Here is a 19,673-nt window from a genome sequence, read left to right as displayed (position 1 = left end):
GTTGCCTTGTTATTTTTACCACAAATTCTCATTTGTGATGGATATTGCCCGTCACAAGGGAGACTTGCTGTATTTTAATTTACTCGGAGAATTTTGAACAAGTGGGACAATTCCAAAGAATCGGACGGAGTATTATGATTAGAATGATTTCTTATTTTTATAGTGGTTTAAGGCAATTGATGCTAGCTTAGTTAATGAACCGACGGTTTATCTTGGATAAAGCCGTTTGCATATACTCAAATGAGACCGTCTCATACAATATTAATCCATTTTTTTTCCAATTTTCGCTTGTTATTATCATCATCGTAACCATGTAAAATCAAGATGCATCGATGTGTTAAAGATCAATGACAATTTACTCATTCCAAAATGTAAGCTAAACAAACACTCACATTATTACAATTTTGAATCATATTATCATAAATGATTATGTTTACTGAGGCGAATCAAGAACAGGAATACTCTGCTCATATCTGAAGAAATTGTCTGGATCGACTTGAGCCTTAGTCGCCAACAACCGTGGCAAATTATCCTTAAAGTAAGATTTCGCAAACTCGATATTCTCCTTGTCGTTCGTGCCCACATCGATGTCCCTATAGTTCAAGAAATGTTCTCTCGGGTGTTTCGACACGAAAGGTTCCATTGTATCGTACAATTCTCGAGACGCATTCATAAACTGGTCCGCGAGTCCATCAACGAACCATACTCCGTTGTACTGAATCTTGAATAGATTCCCTGCTCGATGAGGGAACGGGAGCTCGTAGTCCGGAATCTCGGCCATTCTTCCTCCATATGGATTGAATTGCATGTACATTACGTCCAATTCGATCATTTTCTTCCAAATCGCTTCGTACCCGGCTCTCGAGATCGGCTTTTGCACGTAATCGGACCTGAATTTCGCGAAGTACTTGACGCTTGGCACCCGACTTAAGATTGCCTCGGTTGGAACATCGAGAGGTATACCGAACCAATATTGGACCGACTTGATCCACGGTATTTCGATGCCGTCCTTTACTTGCAATCCCAACAAGGGGAATGATTTTTTCAAGTATTTCGTTAGCTTTTTAGCACTACCTAGATACATACCGATGAATTTAACTCCAATCGTCTTCGATCCGGCCGTAGTACCGTTTACAACGTGAGGTTCTATCCTAATGAAAAGGTCTTTTTTAGCATTCGAGGCGAAATCTTGCCATTGGAGGACGACGTCGGTCGCGCCTTCTTCTAAGGTCTTGGCAACGTTGAAAACCGTGACAGTCTCGGGAACACGTACTAATTTAAGTTTCCATGCAAGGACTACCGCGAAACTAGCAGCTCCGCCTCCTCGAATGGCCCAAAATAGGTCCTCTCCCATGGTTCGTTTATCAAGAATGTCACCGTCCGCGGTCACAACTCTTGCATCGATGACATGATCCGCGGAAATACCGTATTTCCTAATCAAATTTCCGTATCCGCCTCCACTAATGTGACCACCTAAGCCAATTGAAGGACACACACCCGAAGGAAAGGCATGTTTTTTACTAACGTTGGCAATCTTATAGTAAAGTTCGCCGAGGATTGCACCGGCTTGAGCCCATACGGTCTCGCTAGCCAAATCGATATCAATAGCTCGAAGATTGAACATATCGAGCAATAAAAATGGATTCTTCGATGTGTACGATAAGCCTTCGTAGTCATGACCGCCACTTCTTATCCTAATATCGATGTGATTTTCCTTAGCACAAATGACCGTGGCTTGGACGTGAGTCTCGTCCCGAGCCGCGATAATTAGTAGCGGTTTTGGGGTGGTTGTTTTGTTGAATCTTTCGTTGTGAATGTAGGCTTGAAGAACCTTCGAAAATGCGGGAGTGTTGGGATGGTAGATTGCTCGGTCGATTGACGACTTTGCATGAGACGGAAGGCAACGTAGGAAGCCATCGACGTACAATGGATTCGAAGCGACATTCGAAATAAATGAGAAGATTAGGAGTAGTAGAGTTGTGAGGTATAGATATTGTGACTCCATTGTTTTAAGGATGAAAGTAAGATGGTTTATGAAATTATGTGAATTTTATGTGTCTATTTATAATGCTATATAGTTTAATTATGTAATTAATTTGAACGTTATATTTGAAAAATAACGTAGCTAGAAATCAATTTTTTTAATTATATTAAGTAAAATAATTAATAATTTACGTACAAGAATATAAAACTTCCTTCTTTTGGGGCGTTAGTTTTTTATTGCAATTAGTGAAATGTGCCAAATTATTTAGGGAAGACAATAACTCACGATAGTGATATACTCCCTCTGTCCCGGTCATTTGTTGTCCTTTTCCATTTTAAGGTGTCTCAGTCATTTGTTGTCCTTTCTATTTTAAGAATGAACTTGATGGGTAATTTGATCATATTCATTCAATTTGTTCCACTTGTCATTTAGTTATTGGTCATCTTCTCCTTCCTTGGTCTTTGTGCCAAAACCAAAGGACAACAATTGACCGGGACGGAGGGAGTAGTATGGTCAGAAGATGCATTGTTCCTAATTAAAGAATATTGTATATTGTATTGTATGTGGGATGTTTTGAAATATTTTGCTTTGTTTGAGCGATATCAATATCTTCGAAAGTTGAATCTATGATTTTAGAAATGCCGTAATCAGAATAATATCAAAATAATGTTTACTAATAAGTCATATTATATTATCATAATCATAATCATATTTTTTCCTCATATTAGTAAAATAATACTCCATATAACTTATTCTATAATCCTGATATTATTTTGATTATGGTATATATAGCAATATACCGTGATCTCTTTTGAATAGGTCTCCTGAGAAACGATTTCTCAATAAACTTATTGAGATGCCAAATACAAATTAATTAAAAATGGTACAAAAAGAAATAAAATAGGTACGCATGCTATAAAATGAGGTACTAATAAAAATGGTTACAATATATGATAAAATAGGTACGATTATTATGAAAACAAGTACCAAATAAAAGAAACATTTTGAGTCACAAATAACAATAAAAGGGTACAACAAAAGTGGTCTCTCAATAACTTATTGAGAGACCGTCTCTCTAAAGTTTATTGATCTCCTGATACAATTGTGTCTATTTGAATACCAGTTATTTATTTTAGGTAACTCTTATATAAGGCTGTTAATGAGACGAGACAGCTCGCGAGCAACTCGAGTTCGGCTCGGTCAAAGCTCTGTTCGGGCTCGGCTCGAGAGCTTAACGAGTCAAGCCGAGCAAATGTTGGCTCGGCTCGAAAAGCTCGTGAGCGGCTCGAACTTATGTAATTAGATGAGATATTACTCATATTTTATAAAATATTTTGTCATGATTATATATGTGTATCACACATGATATATAAAACTTTCGAGCCTTGTGATTGAATATATCAAGAGAGAAAAAACGACAATTCAAGAATTATATATATGCTCGAGTTGAGCTCGAGTTTGGCTCGAACTCGCATTAAATTAAAGCTCGCAAGCTTGATAACGAGCACAATTTTTTCAAGATCAGGTAAGTTTAAGATCGGCTCGAACTCGAATTTTACTTTATGAGCACAAGCCGAGCAAGGCTCGGCTCGGCTTGTTACCACCCCTACTCTTATATACTTATAGTTTCGCGAATTTCGTCATTTAATAAATGTAGTCGTTTTTAATAGATGTACAAACTCACATTTATCATAATTAGTGAACTATTCTCAACAAACTTTCTCTAGTTAACTTATTAACATGTGCTCTAAGGGCACATGTTAGAATATCACTTGATAAATTGAACTCTAACCAATCAAATATGCTTCAATAATGGACAAGTAGATATATACAACCTTTCTACAGTTATTAACAACAAGCCCGTCTAGCTCAGTTGGTAGAGCGCAAGGCTCTTAACCTTGTGGTCGTGGGTTCGAGCCCCACGGTGGGCGTTTTTTTAAACCATTCTCCTTTTAACACACTATTCTCTATTTTACCATAGATCAGAATTATTTACTGTTTGAAAGAAACAAAAGAAGACCAAGCACCTAATAGTAACAAATCTGTAAATTCCGAGCTACCAACCATTTTTTTTATTGAACAAGTATAGATTTAGTGATGTTTCGAGTACAGCGGTTACAAGGCACAGCTGAAAAACAAACAAGAGAGAACTCTGTGGCGCTAACAAAATCACAGTATCGTTTCTGCCAATGGGCATCTGTTCAAACATCACAAATGTACAACATACCTTGAAACATCTACATGAACCTTCTCAATATAAGGCAAACAACGAAGCTATCTTGTCGACTTGTCGTGAGGTTTGGCTTATAATCTGGGGCTATTCTTATGTTCCTCTGATTTTATTCAAGATGATTCTAGACGTCTTCGTTGCGTTTACCTATGGTACTCACTTTCATAACCGTGTTCAAACATCTACATGAACCTTCTCAATATGAAGAATTGGGAGTAGTATAGGTTTCGCCTTTGCTGGATACTCTTATCTTAGCTTTGAATCATTGGCCTTGCTCCGGAAATTTGAGAGTGAGAAGAATGACTTTGAGGCTGCAAATTTTTAACCGAAACCATGATGTTAAACTTCATAAAATCACATCTAACTATGACCATCTCATATAAGAATCGACAACAACAAAAACTCGCCAAGAGCAGCAGAAAGATAGAGAACTAGCAGGGACGGGATTAGAGACCAACACATGCTTGATGCTATATGCAACTGAAATCATCTGAAATGACTAGTCATTTCTCTCGTCCTTGTCTATTAATTATCGCTTCACCTAAAGCTCACACCCTTGACAATCCATAATTCCTCCTCCAAAAAATACGCACAGTCTTAACCATGTGTACTATTGCTTCACAATATAAGAAGCGCAAATAATTTAGGGAGCCGTTTTGCTTACCTATATCATATTTTAAGGCCATTTTATGCCAACAATTTAAGAAAAAAATTCGAAGAAACTAACAGTATTTCTACTTCATTAACCGTCTAAGGCCTTTTTTCTATATTTAGCCAGTATTATTAGGAATAAACATGGGGCTCATTATCGATCAAAGCTGAAACCAATATTTAACACCATATCGCCAAATATGATTGATACAAGCACCCCAAAAAAATTGGAGTCGTTACGAACACAGTTGAATCCCATTAAAACTGTGAAATAGAAATGAGTGTCTTAGCTAAGCTTACAATCTCAAATAACAAGACGAAGACTAATGTTATGTAACAAACCTTTCATTGAACTTCCAGATAGATGCTCTTCCCTCAGTTTAAAATTTGATGGAGGTGTTGGAATCGAGCTTCGTAATGCTTGAACTGCAATTACAAATACATTAATAAACAGCCCTTGTAGTCAACATATATTTGCTACCAAAGTGATAAACAAGCAGAATATTATGAGCCAAGAGTTAATTAGCAAGCCATTTCGACTTTCAATTCTTAACATCTGGATTGTGATGGAATAAAACAAAACTAAACTGCAGCGCTTCTTTTTATTGTGCAGTACTGGGTATTCAATGCGATTTTCAACACAACTTCGAGTAATGGATCATCTGGAAACAACATTTTTATGTTGTTAACATAGGGGTAAGACTGCGTATAATGAGCCCCTTACGCCACACCATTTGTGGGGCCTTTGAGTCACCACTCACCAGGGTAACGTCATCATATTTAATCATTCATCCAAATCATTGTCATCAACACAGGCTAAACTATGTTGCACCTCTTAAGATATCAACTAACTGAAACAAAACCAGCATATAACTCACAGCAAGCAGAAGAAGACGGACATATCTGCTATAACACAGCAAAAGTTTACCAAAGGATGCAAAAAGAGAAAATCACGTCACCTTGTTCATTAAACAAGTCAGGTCCATTGAACCCTTCATCCGAATTATGGCTTTGTGAGAATCCCATTCTCGACTTTCCCAAGTCTTCTGAGGAACGATTAGCAATATCTCTTCCATCTTCACTATCATCTCCTTCAGATGTAGTTGCAGAAATCCAATCGGCCAAATTCTCAGATGCCCGATTTCTCCGACCAAATTTAAGGAATCGTTTTAAACTTTTGGTCACATCCTTGCGTGATGGGCTGTGCGATGAATCAATACCGCCAATAGGTTTCTGAGCAGCTCCCCATTTCTTTCTCATTCTAGCAGTCTCAGCTTCTGACTGAGAAAGAGTGCGAAAGTTCCAAGATGCAGGGCTCTCAGTTGGTGACTCCAATGCATCAATGTCCGAAATATCATGTGAAAATGCATACGGGTTTTGTAGACGTAAATTCCAAGATCCAGGGCTTTCCCCAGGGGAGTCCAATGTGGATCCCATGGATTGAAAAAGAGAATGCATTGGAGCAGGTGATTCTGCAGCCAAAACTGATCCCGCTTGAGAAACAAATTGAAGAGCATTGTTGTCAGATTCGACGCTCAATCTCTCTTTGCTATTGTCAACGTAAATGGATTTTCTTACTAACGTAGTTTCATGGTCATGCTCCTCATCGTTGGCTGCAATCATCATCTCTTCTGTCCCACAACTTGTATCATCAAAACTATGTCCATTTCTTACAGCCTCTTCCGTCACCAACGCTTTAGATATACCCATGCCGGAACTAGGAATCTGTTCGATGCCATTACCCTTTCCCGGGAGAGTCGTTGACTCCAGGTCATTAGATATTTTTTCATAATCCTCATTCTCCTCTCTAAGATACTTGGAAGCCATGAACTGAGCATCATCAACATCATCAGAATTACGAGAATCATTCAATTCCCTGGTGGTTACGGTAGTTTTTTTCAACTGAAGCCGTCTTGGCTTATCTTCATTTATCAACGATGAGTCTTCAATAATGCTCTTTTTACGAGCATGGTTTCTTCCTTGAGGACGGACTACTTTGCTTCCGCCAGGTGACGGCCTCGTGTTTTCCTTTCTCAAATCGGAGAAATTAGGAACTGATTGTGTAAGAGGATTGTCATAAGGCAATCTCCGTCTACCAGTAGTAGAATTAGAAGCTTTACCAGAAGACCGAGGAGCAGTTCCAGCGGGATTACGAGTTGTAGGTGATGATGTATTTTTGTTTGGTTGAACCCTTTTGCCTGGTGCACTTTTAGAAGAGGAATCCCCCAAATACGTTTCCGTGAGCTTCTTTCCAAGAAATTCAGCCTGAACTTCGTCCTCATCGCTCATTGACGGGTCTGTAGTCTACATGGGAAATGAAGAACATGGTAAAAAAAATTAATACAGCAATGAGTTATGAGATAACATTCTACACATCATTTTGACAATTGAGTTTAAGCATTCAATATAGCTACCTGGGCTCTCTTCATCGCGGATTGGAGATTTAATGACCTCATTTTCTCGGCCCTTTGCCGAGTTATTGCGGAATTACTCCTCTCAGTAGAACCTGCCAGCTTGACCTTCATTTCAGCTCTACTTTTCTCAAGGCTATCATGCATGGCCTTCATCTGAGCTTCCTTCTCGGGTCTGCTTGAACCCCAGTCTTCTTTTAATTTGGCATTCCTCTTCTGCATATATTTTTGGTACAGTTTTCCTCTAGAATCATCCGAAAAACAAAGGTCATAGATATTGTGCTTTGGCGTTACATCATAATCATGATTAACACAAGGTTTTGACGATGGAGTAGAACTAAGCTTGTCCATCTCATTAGAACCTTTGCCAGACTTTACCTCGAGCATTGTACCTGTTTCTTGCTTTCTGTTGACAGGTTCACTGACCTCCTTTGCCATGTCAGCAGGCCTGATTCTCCGAGCAGAATTTGGCTGGTCACCAGGGGCAGGAGCACGAAGTTTATGCTCCGCAAAGAGCTTCTCGAGCTCATTTGCCTTCATTTTCAGCTCATCGTTCACTCCCTGGTTCCCTTTTGGCTGCCTCAACCTTGGGACTTGATCAATGGGAACTGAAGATGTCGAAGAAAATGCATCCATGCTCTTGATCATACTTTTTCCAGACAAAGCACTCTCTTTTCGGGCCCCACGCCTCGTCACTTGATCAAAAGCAGAACCATATCCCTGAGACTTCCCTCCAAGCAAACCAAAATTTTCGATTTGCATTGAATGACTTTCAGATTGATTTTGTGATGATTCAAAATCCTTCACTCCGTCTTTCCCGACTTCTTCTAATGATTGCCACTTAGATTGAGCAGGCGCTAGTTGCACGTGAACTTCAGAAGTTTCTGAATCCAGATCACCTTCAATTGTTCCCCTCTGACCTCCACTGAAATGTAATCTAGAACTTTCCTGATCCCTTAACGCATCATAGTTGGCTACACCTTGAATATCAACAAACTTGCCCTCAACTTTGGCTGTAGATTTTTCAGAATTATCTGCAATCTCTCCTCGTGGTTGACCTCTTTCAGTTGAAAAACCTTCAAGATTTTCCTCTGTTGTACTCTGAATAGGGGAACCAACCTCGACAGCCCTAGACCGGACCCCACCGCTACTAGATTGATCCTTCTCCAATGACCTCCCAGCGAAAGATGGACTCTTCGAATTTGGTTCTGGCAACACAGATTCCTTAGAATCCTTGATCCCTTCCTCTGACTTTGGATCGGTCGGGTCCTTAGACTTCAAAGAGAAAACAGGGAACGACGATGAAGCACATGAAGGTGTAGGAGTGTTGGCATTGCTGTCAGGCTCCTTTCTCTCTCCACTGACATCAATGCTCATGTCGCTGGCCCCACTCCATCGCCTTAAGACGGCCTTGTCAGCGGATGAGTTGACGTCCGAGGGTAGTCGTCGAAACTCAGGTTTTCCACCAGTTGATGTGGGGGTTGTAGCAGTAGAGGGAGAATTCTGTGCCTTATTTTCAAAAAGACTTATTCTTTCCTGGACACTTAGCCGTCTTGTGAGTTGAGGCTTACCACTTGATGTTGATGTTGACTCAGTCGTGGTGGACCCCATGGCTTTGTCTTTGTCAAAGTCTTTGTCCTTAATATTTTTTGTCTCATCCAACTCATCAGTCGGGGCGGGGCTCGGCTCCCTAGAAAAGCGTCGTGGTGGGAGAGTAAGTTTGGTGGTGGTACACCTGGCAGGCCCAGGTTGGTCATCGGAAGGGTCGTCTAGAGACATATCCGAGCCAGTAGAGGCACGAAGGACACTGTCGGACGAGGATACCCATTTTGATGTTGTTGTGTTGTAGTTAAAGAGGTCAGATCTTTGCTGTGTGAGGTTGATGAATTTACTGCAAGCTTCGCTGCATGAAAATGAGGGTTTATTAAACATATAAATAATGGGAAACTCGGACTTAATTAGGGGGGATTAACGACACGTGTGAACTATAAAAGGCATGCAGAAGTACATTAGTTTGGTAATGCATGGATTAATTAATTAATTAATTAATACACTGCTTAAAATAAAGTACTTATCTTGGTTAACTTCTACAGGTTAGTATTCCGACTAATTAGAAAAGGTGAACAACTACTATATTCATTGCACTCCTACATGTCAAATAATGAGGCTCCAGATATGCCGGTGAATAAACATAGTAATACCTGAGGCGTTGAGCACCAAAGTGGTCTGCAAATAATTGAAGCTCAGAGACGGTTTTAGGATTAAATCCAGCAGTAGATGCACGACTACACGCTGTCGTTAAGTCTTGTTTTACTGCAGAGAGCCTTGTATCAATGGCTTTCAAAAGCTCCTTCCTACATGAGTAAAACAAAGTTAATAGAGCATAACCTCACGGATCATACAGACAATTAGATGACTATTACTCCCTGACTATCAATCGATAATTCCCATTTGACCTTTTTAAGGAGAATTTCAAACACCGAGCCTTATTGACTTATATGGAGAGAGTATGTGAAGAAAAGAAAAATAAAGGCAACCACAACAGCTAATGCCGATCCTATTAAGTTGTAAACTCAAGTAATCTTCATAATGTCGTCCTACCAAAGTCAATTAGTCAAAGCGAAAAATAGGAGTTTTCACAATCAAACTGACTGCAAGTAAAAACATAGAAGAATAAGTGAATAACAGAGCAAGTTGAAATGGTTTACTTTGTTGCATCAGATGCTATAGTCGCTCCAATGCCAACTCCGCCTGGAGAAGAAAAAAGAATAATTCAGTGTTTAAGATCTCGGACTTTCAGAAGAATAGCGAATCATTACCAACTTGGATATATCGATTTAGAGAGTTAAAAAATCATGAATTTTTCATTAAATAGTCAACTGTTGGATACTTTTACCCTATCTGAGTTTATGCCACCAACAATTATATAAAGATATCTTGAACTTAAATAGATTTCAGACCAAAAAAAACCATTTCTACCAAGTCATAAAGAAGATGCGATACCATAGTATTTCACACCCTTAGAGATCATAGGATGAAAAATCTAACGGGATATGGGGGATCAAGTTTGATGAGTTACGAGCCAAGGTTTACGATTTTGTGCAATATGGTTGCAAATTCAATAAAATCCTGATAGATAGATCCAACCTCTAAAACTTATCCGACAATTTCATCCCTGCAAGCCTAAATGTTAACACCCATGATACAAATTGCGAGCCAAAAGCCTTGGAAGTCATAATACAATGAAATTAGTAAACAAATTTAGATTTTGATAACAAGTAATCGTACAATGGGTTTGCTTTGTTCATTAGAGCATGTAACAAGTTACTATAAATGCTGAAAATGTAAACAGAAAAACAAGAGATACCTGATGTACCGGATTCGTGATCAGACGATCCCTGAAACAATAAGATTCGTTATTTCAGCCAACTAAAAATTCTACGAGAATTACACAAGGCAAGCCCAATAACATGGAGAGTAGTGGTAACTAAAACCTGAGAATAAATTTTTCGAGCTGCTTCCAACTGGGACATTTCTGCATCATATGTATTAACCATTTCCAATACTTCTGGTGTACTAACAAACCGGACAAACCTGAACATAGTTAACAATGAACCAAGAAAACTCTTCTCAACAACCTTACTAGCAAGAGCAGAACAATTACAACGATAAAATTCATTTCACAGTCCTAAACATTAAGCCTAGTTTTACTTTGGTGTCCAGAGGTCTCACGATTTTCACTTGGTGCCCTTTGAGTAAGGGGGGTCGAATGTTTAAAATCTCGCCCTTTAACACACAGAAGCTTTTTCTGAATTGGTTAGTAAAGAAATTGCGTTGATGATTACATTGATTGACTGCTACTTTGGTTACCTTACGTATAAAACCAAAATTTAACCCAGATCACAAGCGTTTTTATGCATATAAAGTAAATTTTTTAAAATATATATTTATAATGAAAATTACCGTGTTATCTTATTTAATGTTTAATATGTGCATTTCATAATGCTATGAAATGACATTGTTCGAATGAATTTTAATTATGTTATCGCTTAGGTCAGCAAAGTAGCACTAGTAAAATTTAAGAGGATCATAGTGAAACTAGATCAACCTCCTGGCACCAAAGTAGAAATATTCCAACACTAAATTCGGAATTGGATAAAAAAAGCAGAGAACACAACCTCTCAAGAGTGCCCTTTTTGAACCATGTTTCTGCATTTTTATATCTCTCAACATCAAGATCAAGCCTAATTGACTTCCCGCCCACGGCAACTTGCTCCTCTGCCACCTTTAAGTGAGTAACAAAGGGCTTTACCAGTCCTGATGCAAGCTTCTCCATAGTGCCATCGTAAGAAACAAATAGCTCGCATCTGGCGACCAAATAAGGACTATAAGCTAGCAAATCATCTAGTTCCGAAAGTATCAGAAGAAACCAAAAATAGAATCCTTACCGTGAACGTCTAGGAGACAATTGGAAAACAGCGTAATCTAAAGGCTCATCAGATTGCATTTTCCTCTTTTTATCAAGGTAACACTCGACCTAATACTGCCCTTTCCTAACTCTTTTTCCTTAGCCTTTTGTCCTGTATTTACTAACAGTAGAACAAATAAGATACAAGGAACTCAATATAGAAAAACTCCACACCTAAATGGAAATTTGGTTAAAACTATCCATATGAAAATACACTGTCAGAAAAGGAATGATTTTTACTTCACCCTTTTAATGTTCGTTGGCTCTTGTACGAGACCATCGCACGCTTTGAGACAGTCATAACTCATAACTAGTGTAGAGTAACATTTTGGCTAAATCATGAGTACGTAAGGCTCTCAGAGTGTGTGACAGTCTCGTAAGTAGTTCTATTTAATGGTGCTGATTTCCAAATGAGCACCAACCAGAAACTGTTTTGTAAAGTCGAATAGCGCAGCAGCACACAATATATTAGACAAGATTTAAGCTTTACTTACAAGTTACAAGTACATGCATCGAAAACTCAGTCTAAAGCTAGGTATAAGTTACTGACGAGGCAATCAATCAGCTTATGCAATACTAGTATTGAACTCCAGAATTTAGCCAGAGTTTTGACCAAACGAAGCTAGCAAACAGCGGGGGCACCAAACACGATTGAAACCTTATTTCCAAGTTCACGTACGCAATAACGTAATGTGAGGGCAATCAGCTAATGGTGACTAATCAATAACAAAGCCCGGAATTCAACCTCTCTATGTCGAAAAAGAGCAGGGTAAGGCTGCGTACAACCAACACTCCTTACTTACCCGGCCATATGCGAACCCTCGAGGCAATAAACCCTCAATTTCCAACCACATTAACTAAACTGAAACAGAAACATCCAGAACGCAATGTACCCTCCAAAGTAAGAATTCAACTTTAGCTAAACAAGTACAAGTACTCAGAAATCTAATTCAAAACAAGGGAGCTAGTAACTAAAGTGGCAATCAATCAACTAATCTTCAATCAGCAGTAAACCACAGAATCTAACCACACAATCAACAACCCAACAGATCCCAATTCCCGCAAATTGCAAGGTAGGGGGGGTCGAATGTACGCAACCTTACCCTTGCGTTAGCAACACAAATAGGCTGTTCCCTAACCAATTCCCATACATTCATAAGGTAAATTTTAAAATGCCATGGATCGGATTCAAACAGTATCAAACTTTAAACAATGCACTAACTCAATCGAAATTAAAAACAACCCAAGTAGCAAAATTAAACAACCCTAATCAAAAATGGATCTTGGAAAATTAAAAAACTTACCCAAAACTTCAAAAAGCTAAGATCTTCAATCAACCCACTTAGATCATCCCCAAATTCAGTTCAAAATTTGAACCAACATTTCCCTAAAAACAAATTTCAAGTATCTATTTTCACTTCCTAAGCTAAATTAATCTATATATATCCTTGTTTAATTGCATCAAAACATAAAAAAAGATTGCAACTTTCAGAATTATTTTTTCTGGGTTTTACAAATTTGGTGAAATTATAAACAAAAAAAAATCAAAAAATGTATAAAAAATACAAGATTGAGGGATTTGATTATATGGGTTTTGCTTTACTTCTTTCTCAAAGTGATCCCCCCCACACTTATCTGACAAGTCACTCTATTTTCTCTCTCAAAAAAAAATGCAATTTTTGAAGAAATACAGAGATATACATATAACTCGACAAAGTAAAGGGTTTCGATTACCGCTTTCGCTGATAACAAAGCTACATAACTTAAACACAGTATTTAAGTTTTAACAGAAAGAATAAAAAAAAGGGTGTTTAAAATTGAAATGTGTTTGACTATGAAAATGACGTAATGTTAATTCTGAATAGTGATTAGACAGACAGTAAGCAAAACTAGAGAGATTTTAACAGACAATTTACAAGGAAACCCCGGTTTTGAGTTCAAAATTCTTGAGCTTAAAGCAAATGTTGGTGAATATATTATTCCTGAAATGGGTTACTGTTGAAGTACTCTTTCTAGGTGGGATGAAACGCAAATGGGTTATTTGGTTCGGTTGTAAATTGATTTTTGTTTAGGGATAAGTTTTAGTTTTGAGTAGGTCTTTGCTTATTAAAACCGTTTTAACTTAAAAGACGTCTCATAAACTCCTTTTATTTCCACAATTCCACCTTTGTTACAGTATATAATTCATTGTGAGAACCCACTTAAGTTAAGACGGTTTTAAATAAGAATTGATGTTTAAATTTAGTTTCTTGTTGTTCAGTTTAAGTTTGTTTTAGTTAATTAGGTTACTCGGTTTATCTTTTTTCGGATTGAGATGGGTTTATGTAGGGTCTGGTTAGTGTCCGATTAACTAAGAGTCGTGTTGGACTATTGTTGGGTTCAATGTGAACCAATTGTATTGATATTAATATTATTTATTGTTATTGTATAATATTTAAACAAATTCAAAGTATTATGGTTGGATCGGACAATGTAGGTTTTTACTCTTTATGACTTTTTTTATTCAGGTTGAATCGGTTTTACTTGAATTAAGCTCGTCTTTATTCGGGTTTAGCATTATCAAAGTTTGCGGAATGTTATATGTCAAAAGTAGAAAACTATTGAGACAAAATATAATATTGGGATATATCAAATACAACTCAAACGGGAAATGACTACATGATCTTGCTATTAAGGAAGTAACTTAGTTGTTGGGAACATTTTACATATGTAAACGAGGGGTTTAGTAATTTTGGAAGAAAATAAGAATTTGTAGGATTTTTGAATATTTGGAAAAATATTTCATAAAAATCTGAAATTGGTTAACATTCATCTCATTTATAGTATAGTCTTCATCGTTAATTGACTTTGTTTACCTAATAACATATTTCGACCATCTCTTTCTGTATAATTTTGTGTTTATGTGAACGTATAATGCAATTCAAAATCAATTTTATTTTATTAAACAATTCTCTTCAAACTATTGTCATGACGTCATCTAACAAAAGTTTTTTTTTTTTTTTTTTTTGTCAGAGGTGAAAAGATGTATTACATGAAAAGATCTAACAAAAGTTGTAGCTACTTATTATTGTTAATAATAAGTTAATAACCTTAATCAAAGTTGTTAAGTTGATATCATCAATACTAAGATCTGAAGTAAAGAGAATATTGTGAAGACGACAACTAGTGTGAAAATGTTAAAAGTTTCAATGATTAATTGAACATTTCCTTATTTTTACATGAAAAATGTTTTAAGGTTATTACAAATAAAAGTATATTTGTTTTTCGCCGGTAGGGTTGTGGACTTGTGGAGTAGTGGGCCTTAATTCCTGGATATAATTGTAGTGATTAGCGGAAAAAATGAAGTTAGTTTAAACTTACTATCGATCTTTAACAAGTTCTTAACCTTTACTATCCAAGTCTTTGTTATAGTATCTCTTAAACTCGGACATTTTCTTTGAAACTGATGTATTAAAATTTTCAATGTATACATCATTGGTCTACTTATGAGTTATGATCTTCTAAAGTAGGTAGAAATGTGGCATTAACAATCGTTGAAATTATAGCCAATGAAGAATAAATCGACGTGCAAATATGAGAAGATAACCAAAACGATGTTGACATAAAGTTTAAGTATGTGACTCTAATGTGCAAGCATATTGTTATATCCTAGCAAGGGGTAAAGAGTGTCCTAGAGGGGGACTAAATCATGGGAAATTAAGAAAAAATTCCAACCAAAAGGAGGTGCATATGTCCCATCCCTACCAACATAGGATGTCAAACTCTTAAGTTACTTTCACAAAAGAAAATTCAAGAAAAAGCATTTAATTCCCATATAATAATCACAATTTTCTGCTTAAGACGACAATATTAATTTTAATTAAACATGCATAAAACGGGTCAGATATTATTGATAAATCTAAATGAAGATGTCTATAAACTAACAAAAGGTTTGTTCTATACTTCTATATATACAAGAGTAAGAGCATATTCCAACCGTTTTCATCTTAAAACGAAATTGTCGTCTTAAATGAGATTTATAGTTTTATAATTATTCTTATATTCTCATTTTCCCCTCCAAAAAAAAATAGAAACTTGTTACATTGTTCATTTCATCATTTGTTTAGGGCATGCAAAATGTTAAATTCTTAAAGCATAATGATGATGGTAATTATACCTATAATGTACATTACTTAACTTTTGTTAAATGTATTTACTCCATATCATGGTGTAAACATTACATAGATCATAGCCCTACAGAGTTACAGGGGTACAAAGTGAAGTACTCCGTATGACTTAGTGACACGTTTTAAAGATATACGGTATAAACACACAAAATTAACAATTTTTTTTTTTAAAAAAAAAAAGTGAAGTACAAAATAAATAGATGTTGAAATTGTTCTCATTTAATCACTATTTTGTAATGTCAAAAGAAATATTCTTTCAAATTTGATTCCAATTATTCGTCTATATTATGTTGGTGTAGTACTTAATTTATAATTTATTAAAGTGATTATTTCCAAGACGTGATCCATGTCCTTAACAACTTGTTTATATGACGTATTAAGTTTTTATTCTCGTCCAACCTAAATTTAATTAGCCAATTTAAGTCTTTTTTGAGTAAAAACGTATTGCCTATATATATCAAGATCACATATAGTTTGTGAAAATTTACTTTAAAGAGTTTTTTTTTATTGTACACTACGTATAATTATTGAGAACCAGAGTTATCTCAACTTGTAAGAACACTTTTACTCCAACCATGTAGTTGAGGGTTTGCGTCACACCCGCGCACATAAGGTCCTGTCTTTTTGGACTTAATTTCAGTTCAGTTCAGTTCAAGTCGATTCATTTCTGTTCAGATTAGTTCAGTACAATTTTGTTTTACATATAAGTTCAATTCGGCCAGTTTCAGTTTAAAATAAGAAGACCAAGTGAGCTCATTATTAAAAAAAAAAAAAAAAAAAAAAAAAAAGTACTATTATTGGCAAGGTCGTTACACCTAAAACCATGCATCTTCTTCCATATATGCCTATAATTTCTATAATGGACTAATGGATAGCAATACAAATGTCGTGTCCCTTCACTTTAAGGGCAATTTGCCGTGTACCCAATGGCATGGACTTATTTAAACTAGCACACATTTTTTTTTTTTTTTTTTTTTTTTTGACAGCTGTAAAGAAAGTGTTTTACATTCTAGTGGTACGGCTCCCAGACCATACCGAAAACTACAATATAAAACCTCAAAGCACTACTAATAACATAAACTAAAACAACAAGGTAATTGCATCGGCTATCTATAACGTGTTGATGGCGTACGACGGGAGTCTGAACACGAACGTCGGTCTCAAAACACACCACAATCTTTAAAGGACGAGTAGCGCTGGCCATAGGAAAACACCCATCTTTGTTAGTCTTGATTGATGAAGCTTCTGAGAAATACCCGCAACAAGGCCCAAAAAGAGTCTCGAGATTCATCTCCTTGGCTATGATAATCTTCCTCTGGAAACCAACGAACCCCCATAAAAGTACCCTTACTCATCTTAGTCGTTGCGGCTACGGAGAAATACCTACAACAAGACCCAATAAAGCGTCTTGGAGATTCATCTCCTTCACGAGATACACGTTATCTGGAAATCTACGAGAACCTTGACCCAACAAGAGAAACCAAAGTGCACTTACGCCACATGGACGTAGCAAGAAAAGGTGGAAATCCGACCACTGAAATCTGACTTCAAAGGAGAGTAAACTCCTACACTTTGGATCACGACCCCACGCAAGAACCTCGTATCCAAGAATATCGAGAAGTAAAGTGGGTACAACAAAAACAAACCACCTGGACATCCCTCTAACCAAAATCATCTCGGAGACAAAGCAGACCTATGCTCAACACAGACCCGATGCAAAAAACTAGTCGTAGAAACTATCCCTTGGGGAAGGGGACAGGACACCCCAACCCACCATTTATTTATTAAAATGAACAACAAAGGAAAACAACTCCACAGACACGGCTTCAACATCAAATGAAAGTGGATCCCACCGCATCCGACCCGAACCAACAACACCGCCCAAGCACCCAGCAGCCCACACCACCATACCACACTCATCACAAAACAAGCAAGCCCACCCAAGAACCCAGACCGAGACGGAACCAACGGACCAATCGAACCTCAATCCGACGAAAACCGAACAAGGCTGTCACCAAACACAACCCGAACAAAACCCGATACCACACGAAACTCCCCAGGACCATCGGCCTACCTGCAACTAGATCAACCATAAAGGACACCGCAACAACACAAACCCGACCCGACAAAGGAACCACCCGACGGGGAGAAGGGATGAAAACACCACGTTGACAACACATAAAACAGCCGACACTTCAAAGCTCCGGGTTGGAAGCAAATCAACAACAAAAAATCTCATCGTCAACCTTCACAAAGACCGATGAGACCCAAAACACAACCCGACACACTGACACAACTCAACGAAACACCAAAAAGCCAAAAGGTAGATTTCTACCAGGGAGGGGGGAAGGGGCGAGGGGAAGGGGAGCCATCCCTGGGTTGCAAGTGAGGCTTTCAATGACAGGACAGAATCGTAATATCGGAAAGGACAAAAAACAAACCAGAAGACGACCAACAAGATCGTCGGACGGTCCAATCAGAACACAAAAGTCGTCGGTCGAGGTCCTAAACGAGGGGAAGGAGCCAGCGATGAAGTGCGATCGATCACCGGAGATAGGCCTTGGGATGGCCCCATCTCCGGCGATCAGAAAGGGCAAAAAGGGAGGGCGGTGTGGGTCGGAGGATGCGGCGGAGCAGTATGAAATTAGATTTAGGGTTTTTTGGGGGAAAAAAGAGAGAGGAAAGTTAGAGAGAGAGAGACTATTTTCAAACTAGCACATGTGTGTTAAAGAAATTTGACGTCCAAAATTTTAGGTGCACAAATTTGTCAATTAATTTTATGATTGAATTTCACATGTATGGATTTGTGCAAAAAATTGATTTTGGCTTGTGTTTCTCAATATAGTAACTAAAACAATTTGTTGCATCGGAGAGTGGAGATCTATATCTGTGTTAACTATTAAGAAGATGGATCGATGTTTAGATCGAGCTTAATCAATAATAGGTGTGTTAATGTGGTATAGCGGCTAGATTGTTCGGAGTTCTTGAACCATATGTTTGTATTTACTTTGTTTCTTACATTTATTGTGTATATATACTCCGTATGAAGTATAATATTTATCCTAACAAAATATTTTTTTCACATCTCCCTTTTTATCTCATTTTCAATTCCTTTTGCGTTGTAATTCCTTATTATAAACCATAAACAAAATGTTCATAGTCGATCAAGTATTATAATTTTGGTCACAACTTATTAAACCTGAACTTACCAATATAAAAACAATATGTATATGATATATCTATCTCTATTTAGTAGGTTTCTCTTAAGTGAAGAAAGATCGCTTACAGAATATTTTCTAACACGGGAATTCTAATTCATATGAATTGCAAAATGAGTAACTTGTTTGGTTACCCCAATTCACATGAAATAGAATTACCTTGGAACTTCAATTCCTCCATAATGGAGGAAGTTTGGAAATGCATGCATGAATTGTATTTCTTTTATGCAACCAAACAACATATTCTAATTCACATAAATTCTAAAATCATGTGATTTATCATTTCCTAGGCAATGCAACTTCCTACATGCAACCAAACAATTAATAACCTTATTTAATAGGTTATGACTTTATGAGTACGATTTTAATTTTTACAGGGTATAAATTATACTCCGTAACTTGCAGCGGTTTTAAGTAAGAATTTGGATCCTCTCCAATTCTTTATCTCCATTTTCTCTCTAATACACCTATATTATATTATATATCTCATTTTCATTCATTTACATTTTCAAGTGTATTTACAATCACAGATCTATCCAAAATTA

At 37.2% G+C, this 19,673-nt stretch overlaps 2 protein-coding genes and 1 non-coding gene across 4 annotated transcripts; 1 reads left to right on the top strand and 2 right to left on the bottom strand.

Annotated features, from left to right (window-relative positions):
- Positions 1-357: 357 nt before the first annotated feature.
- On the bottom strand, positions 358-2,005 carry LOC141631197 (berberine bridge enzyme-like 8). The gene has a single exon (XM_074443898.1). It carries the CDS (start codon positions 2,003-2,005, stop codon positions 434-436), a length of 1,572 nt encoding a protein of 523 aa, XP_074299999.1. The 3' UTR covers positions 358-433.
- Positions 2,006-3,841: 1,836 nt separating this feature from the next.
- On the bottom strand, positions 3,842-13,719 carry LOC141633532 (uncharacterized). Of its 2 annotated transcripts, none has more exons than XM_074445987.1 (11): positions 13,049-13,719; positions 11,725-11,865; positions 11,455-11,643; positions 10,771-10,870; positions 10,644-10,674; positions 9,985-10,027; positions 9,478-9,630; positions 7,280-9,179; positions 5,825-7,169; positions 5,208-5,291; positions 3,842-4,525 (listed from the first exon to the last, which is right to left on the bottom strand). In XM_074445987.1, the coding sequence occupies exons 2-11, from the start codon at positions 11,781-11,783 to the stop codon at positions 4,461-4,463; spliced, it is 3,969 nt and encodes a 1,322-aa protein (XP_074302088.1). In that variant the 5' UTR covers positions 11,784-11,865; positions 13,049-13,719; the 3' UTR covers positions 3,842-4,460. The 2 variants fall into 2 exon arrangements, with proteins under 2 accessions (XP_074302088.1, XP_074302089.1); XM_074445988.1 differs by having other exon boundaries at positions 11,725-11,856.
- On the top strand, positions 3,843-3,915 carry TRNAK-CUU (transfer RNA lysine (anticodon CUU)). Its single transcript has one exon. It is a non-coding gene; the product is annotated as a tRNA-Lys (tRNA).
- Positions 13,720-19,673: the final 5,954 nt, after the last annotated feature.

This window comes from Silene latifolia, chromosome Y (assembly GCF_048544455.1).
Source record: "Silene latifolia isolate original U9 population chromosome Y, ASM4854445v1, whole genome shotgun sequence".
In the NCBI taxonomy this organism is placed as follows: Eukaryota; Viridiplantae; Streptophyta; class Magnoliopsida; order Caryophyllales; family Caryophyllaceae; genus Silene; species Silene latifolia.
This window is presented reverse-complemented; position numbering and strand designations above follow the sequence as displayed.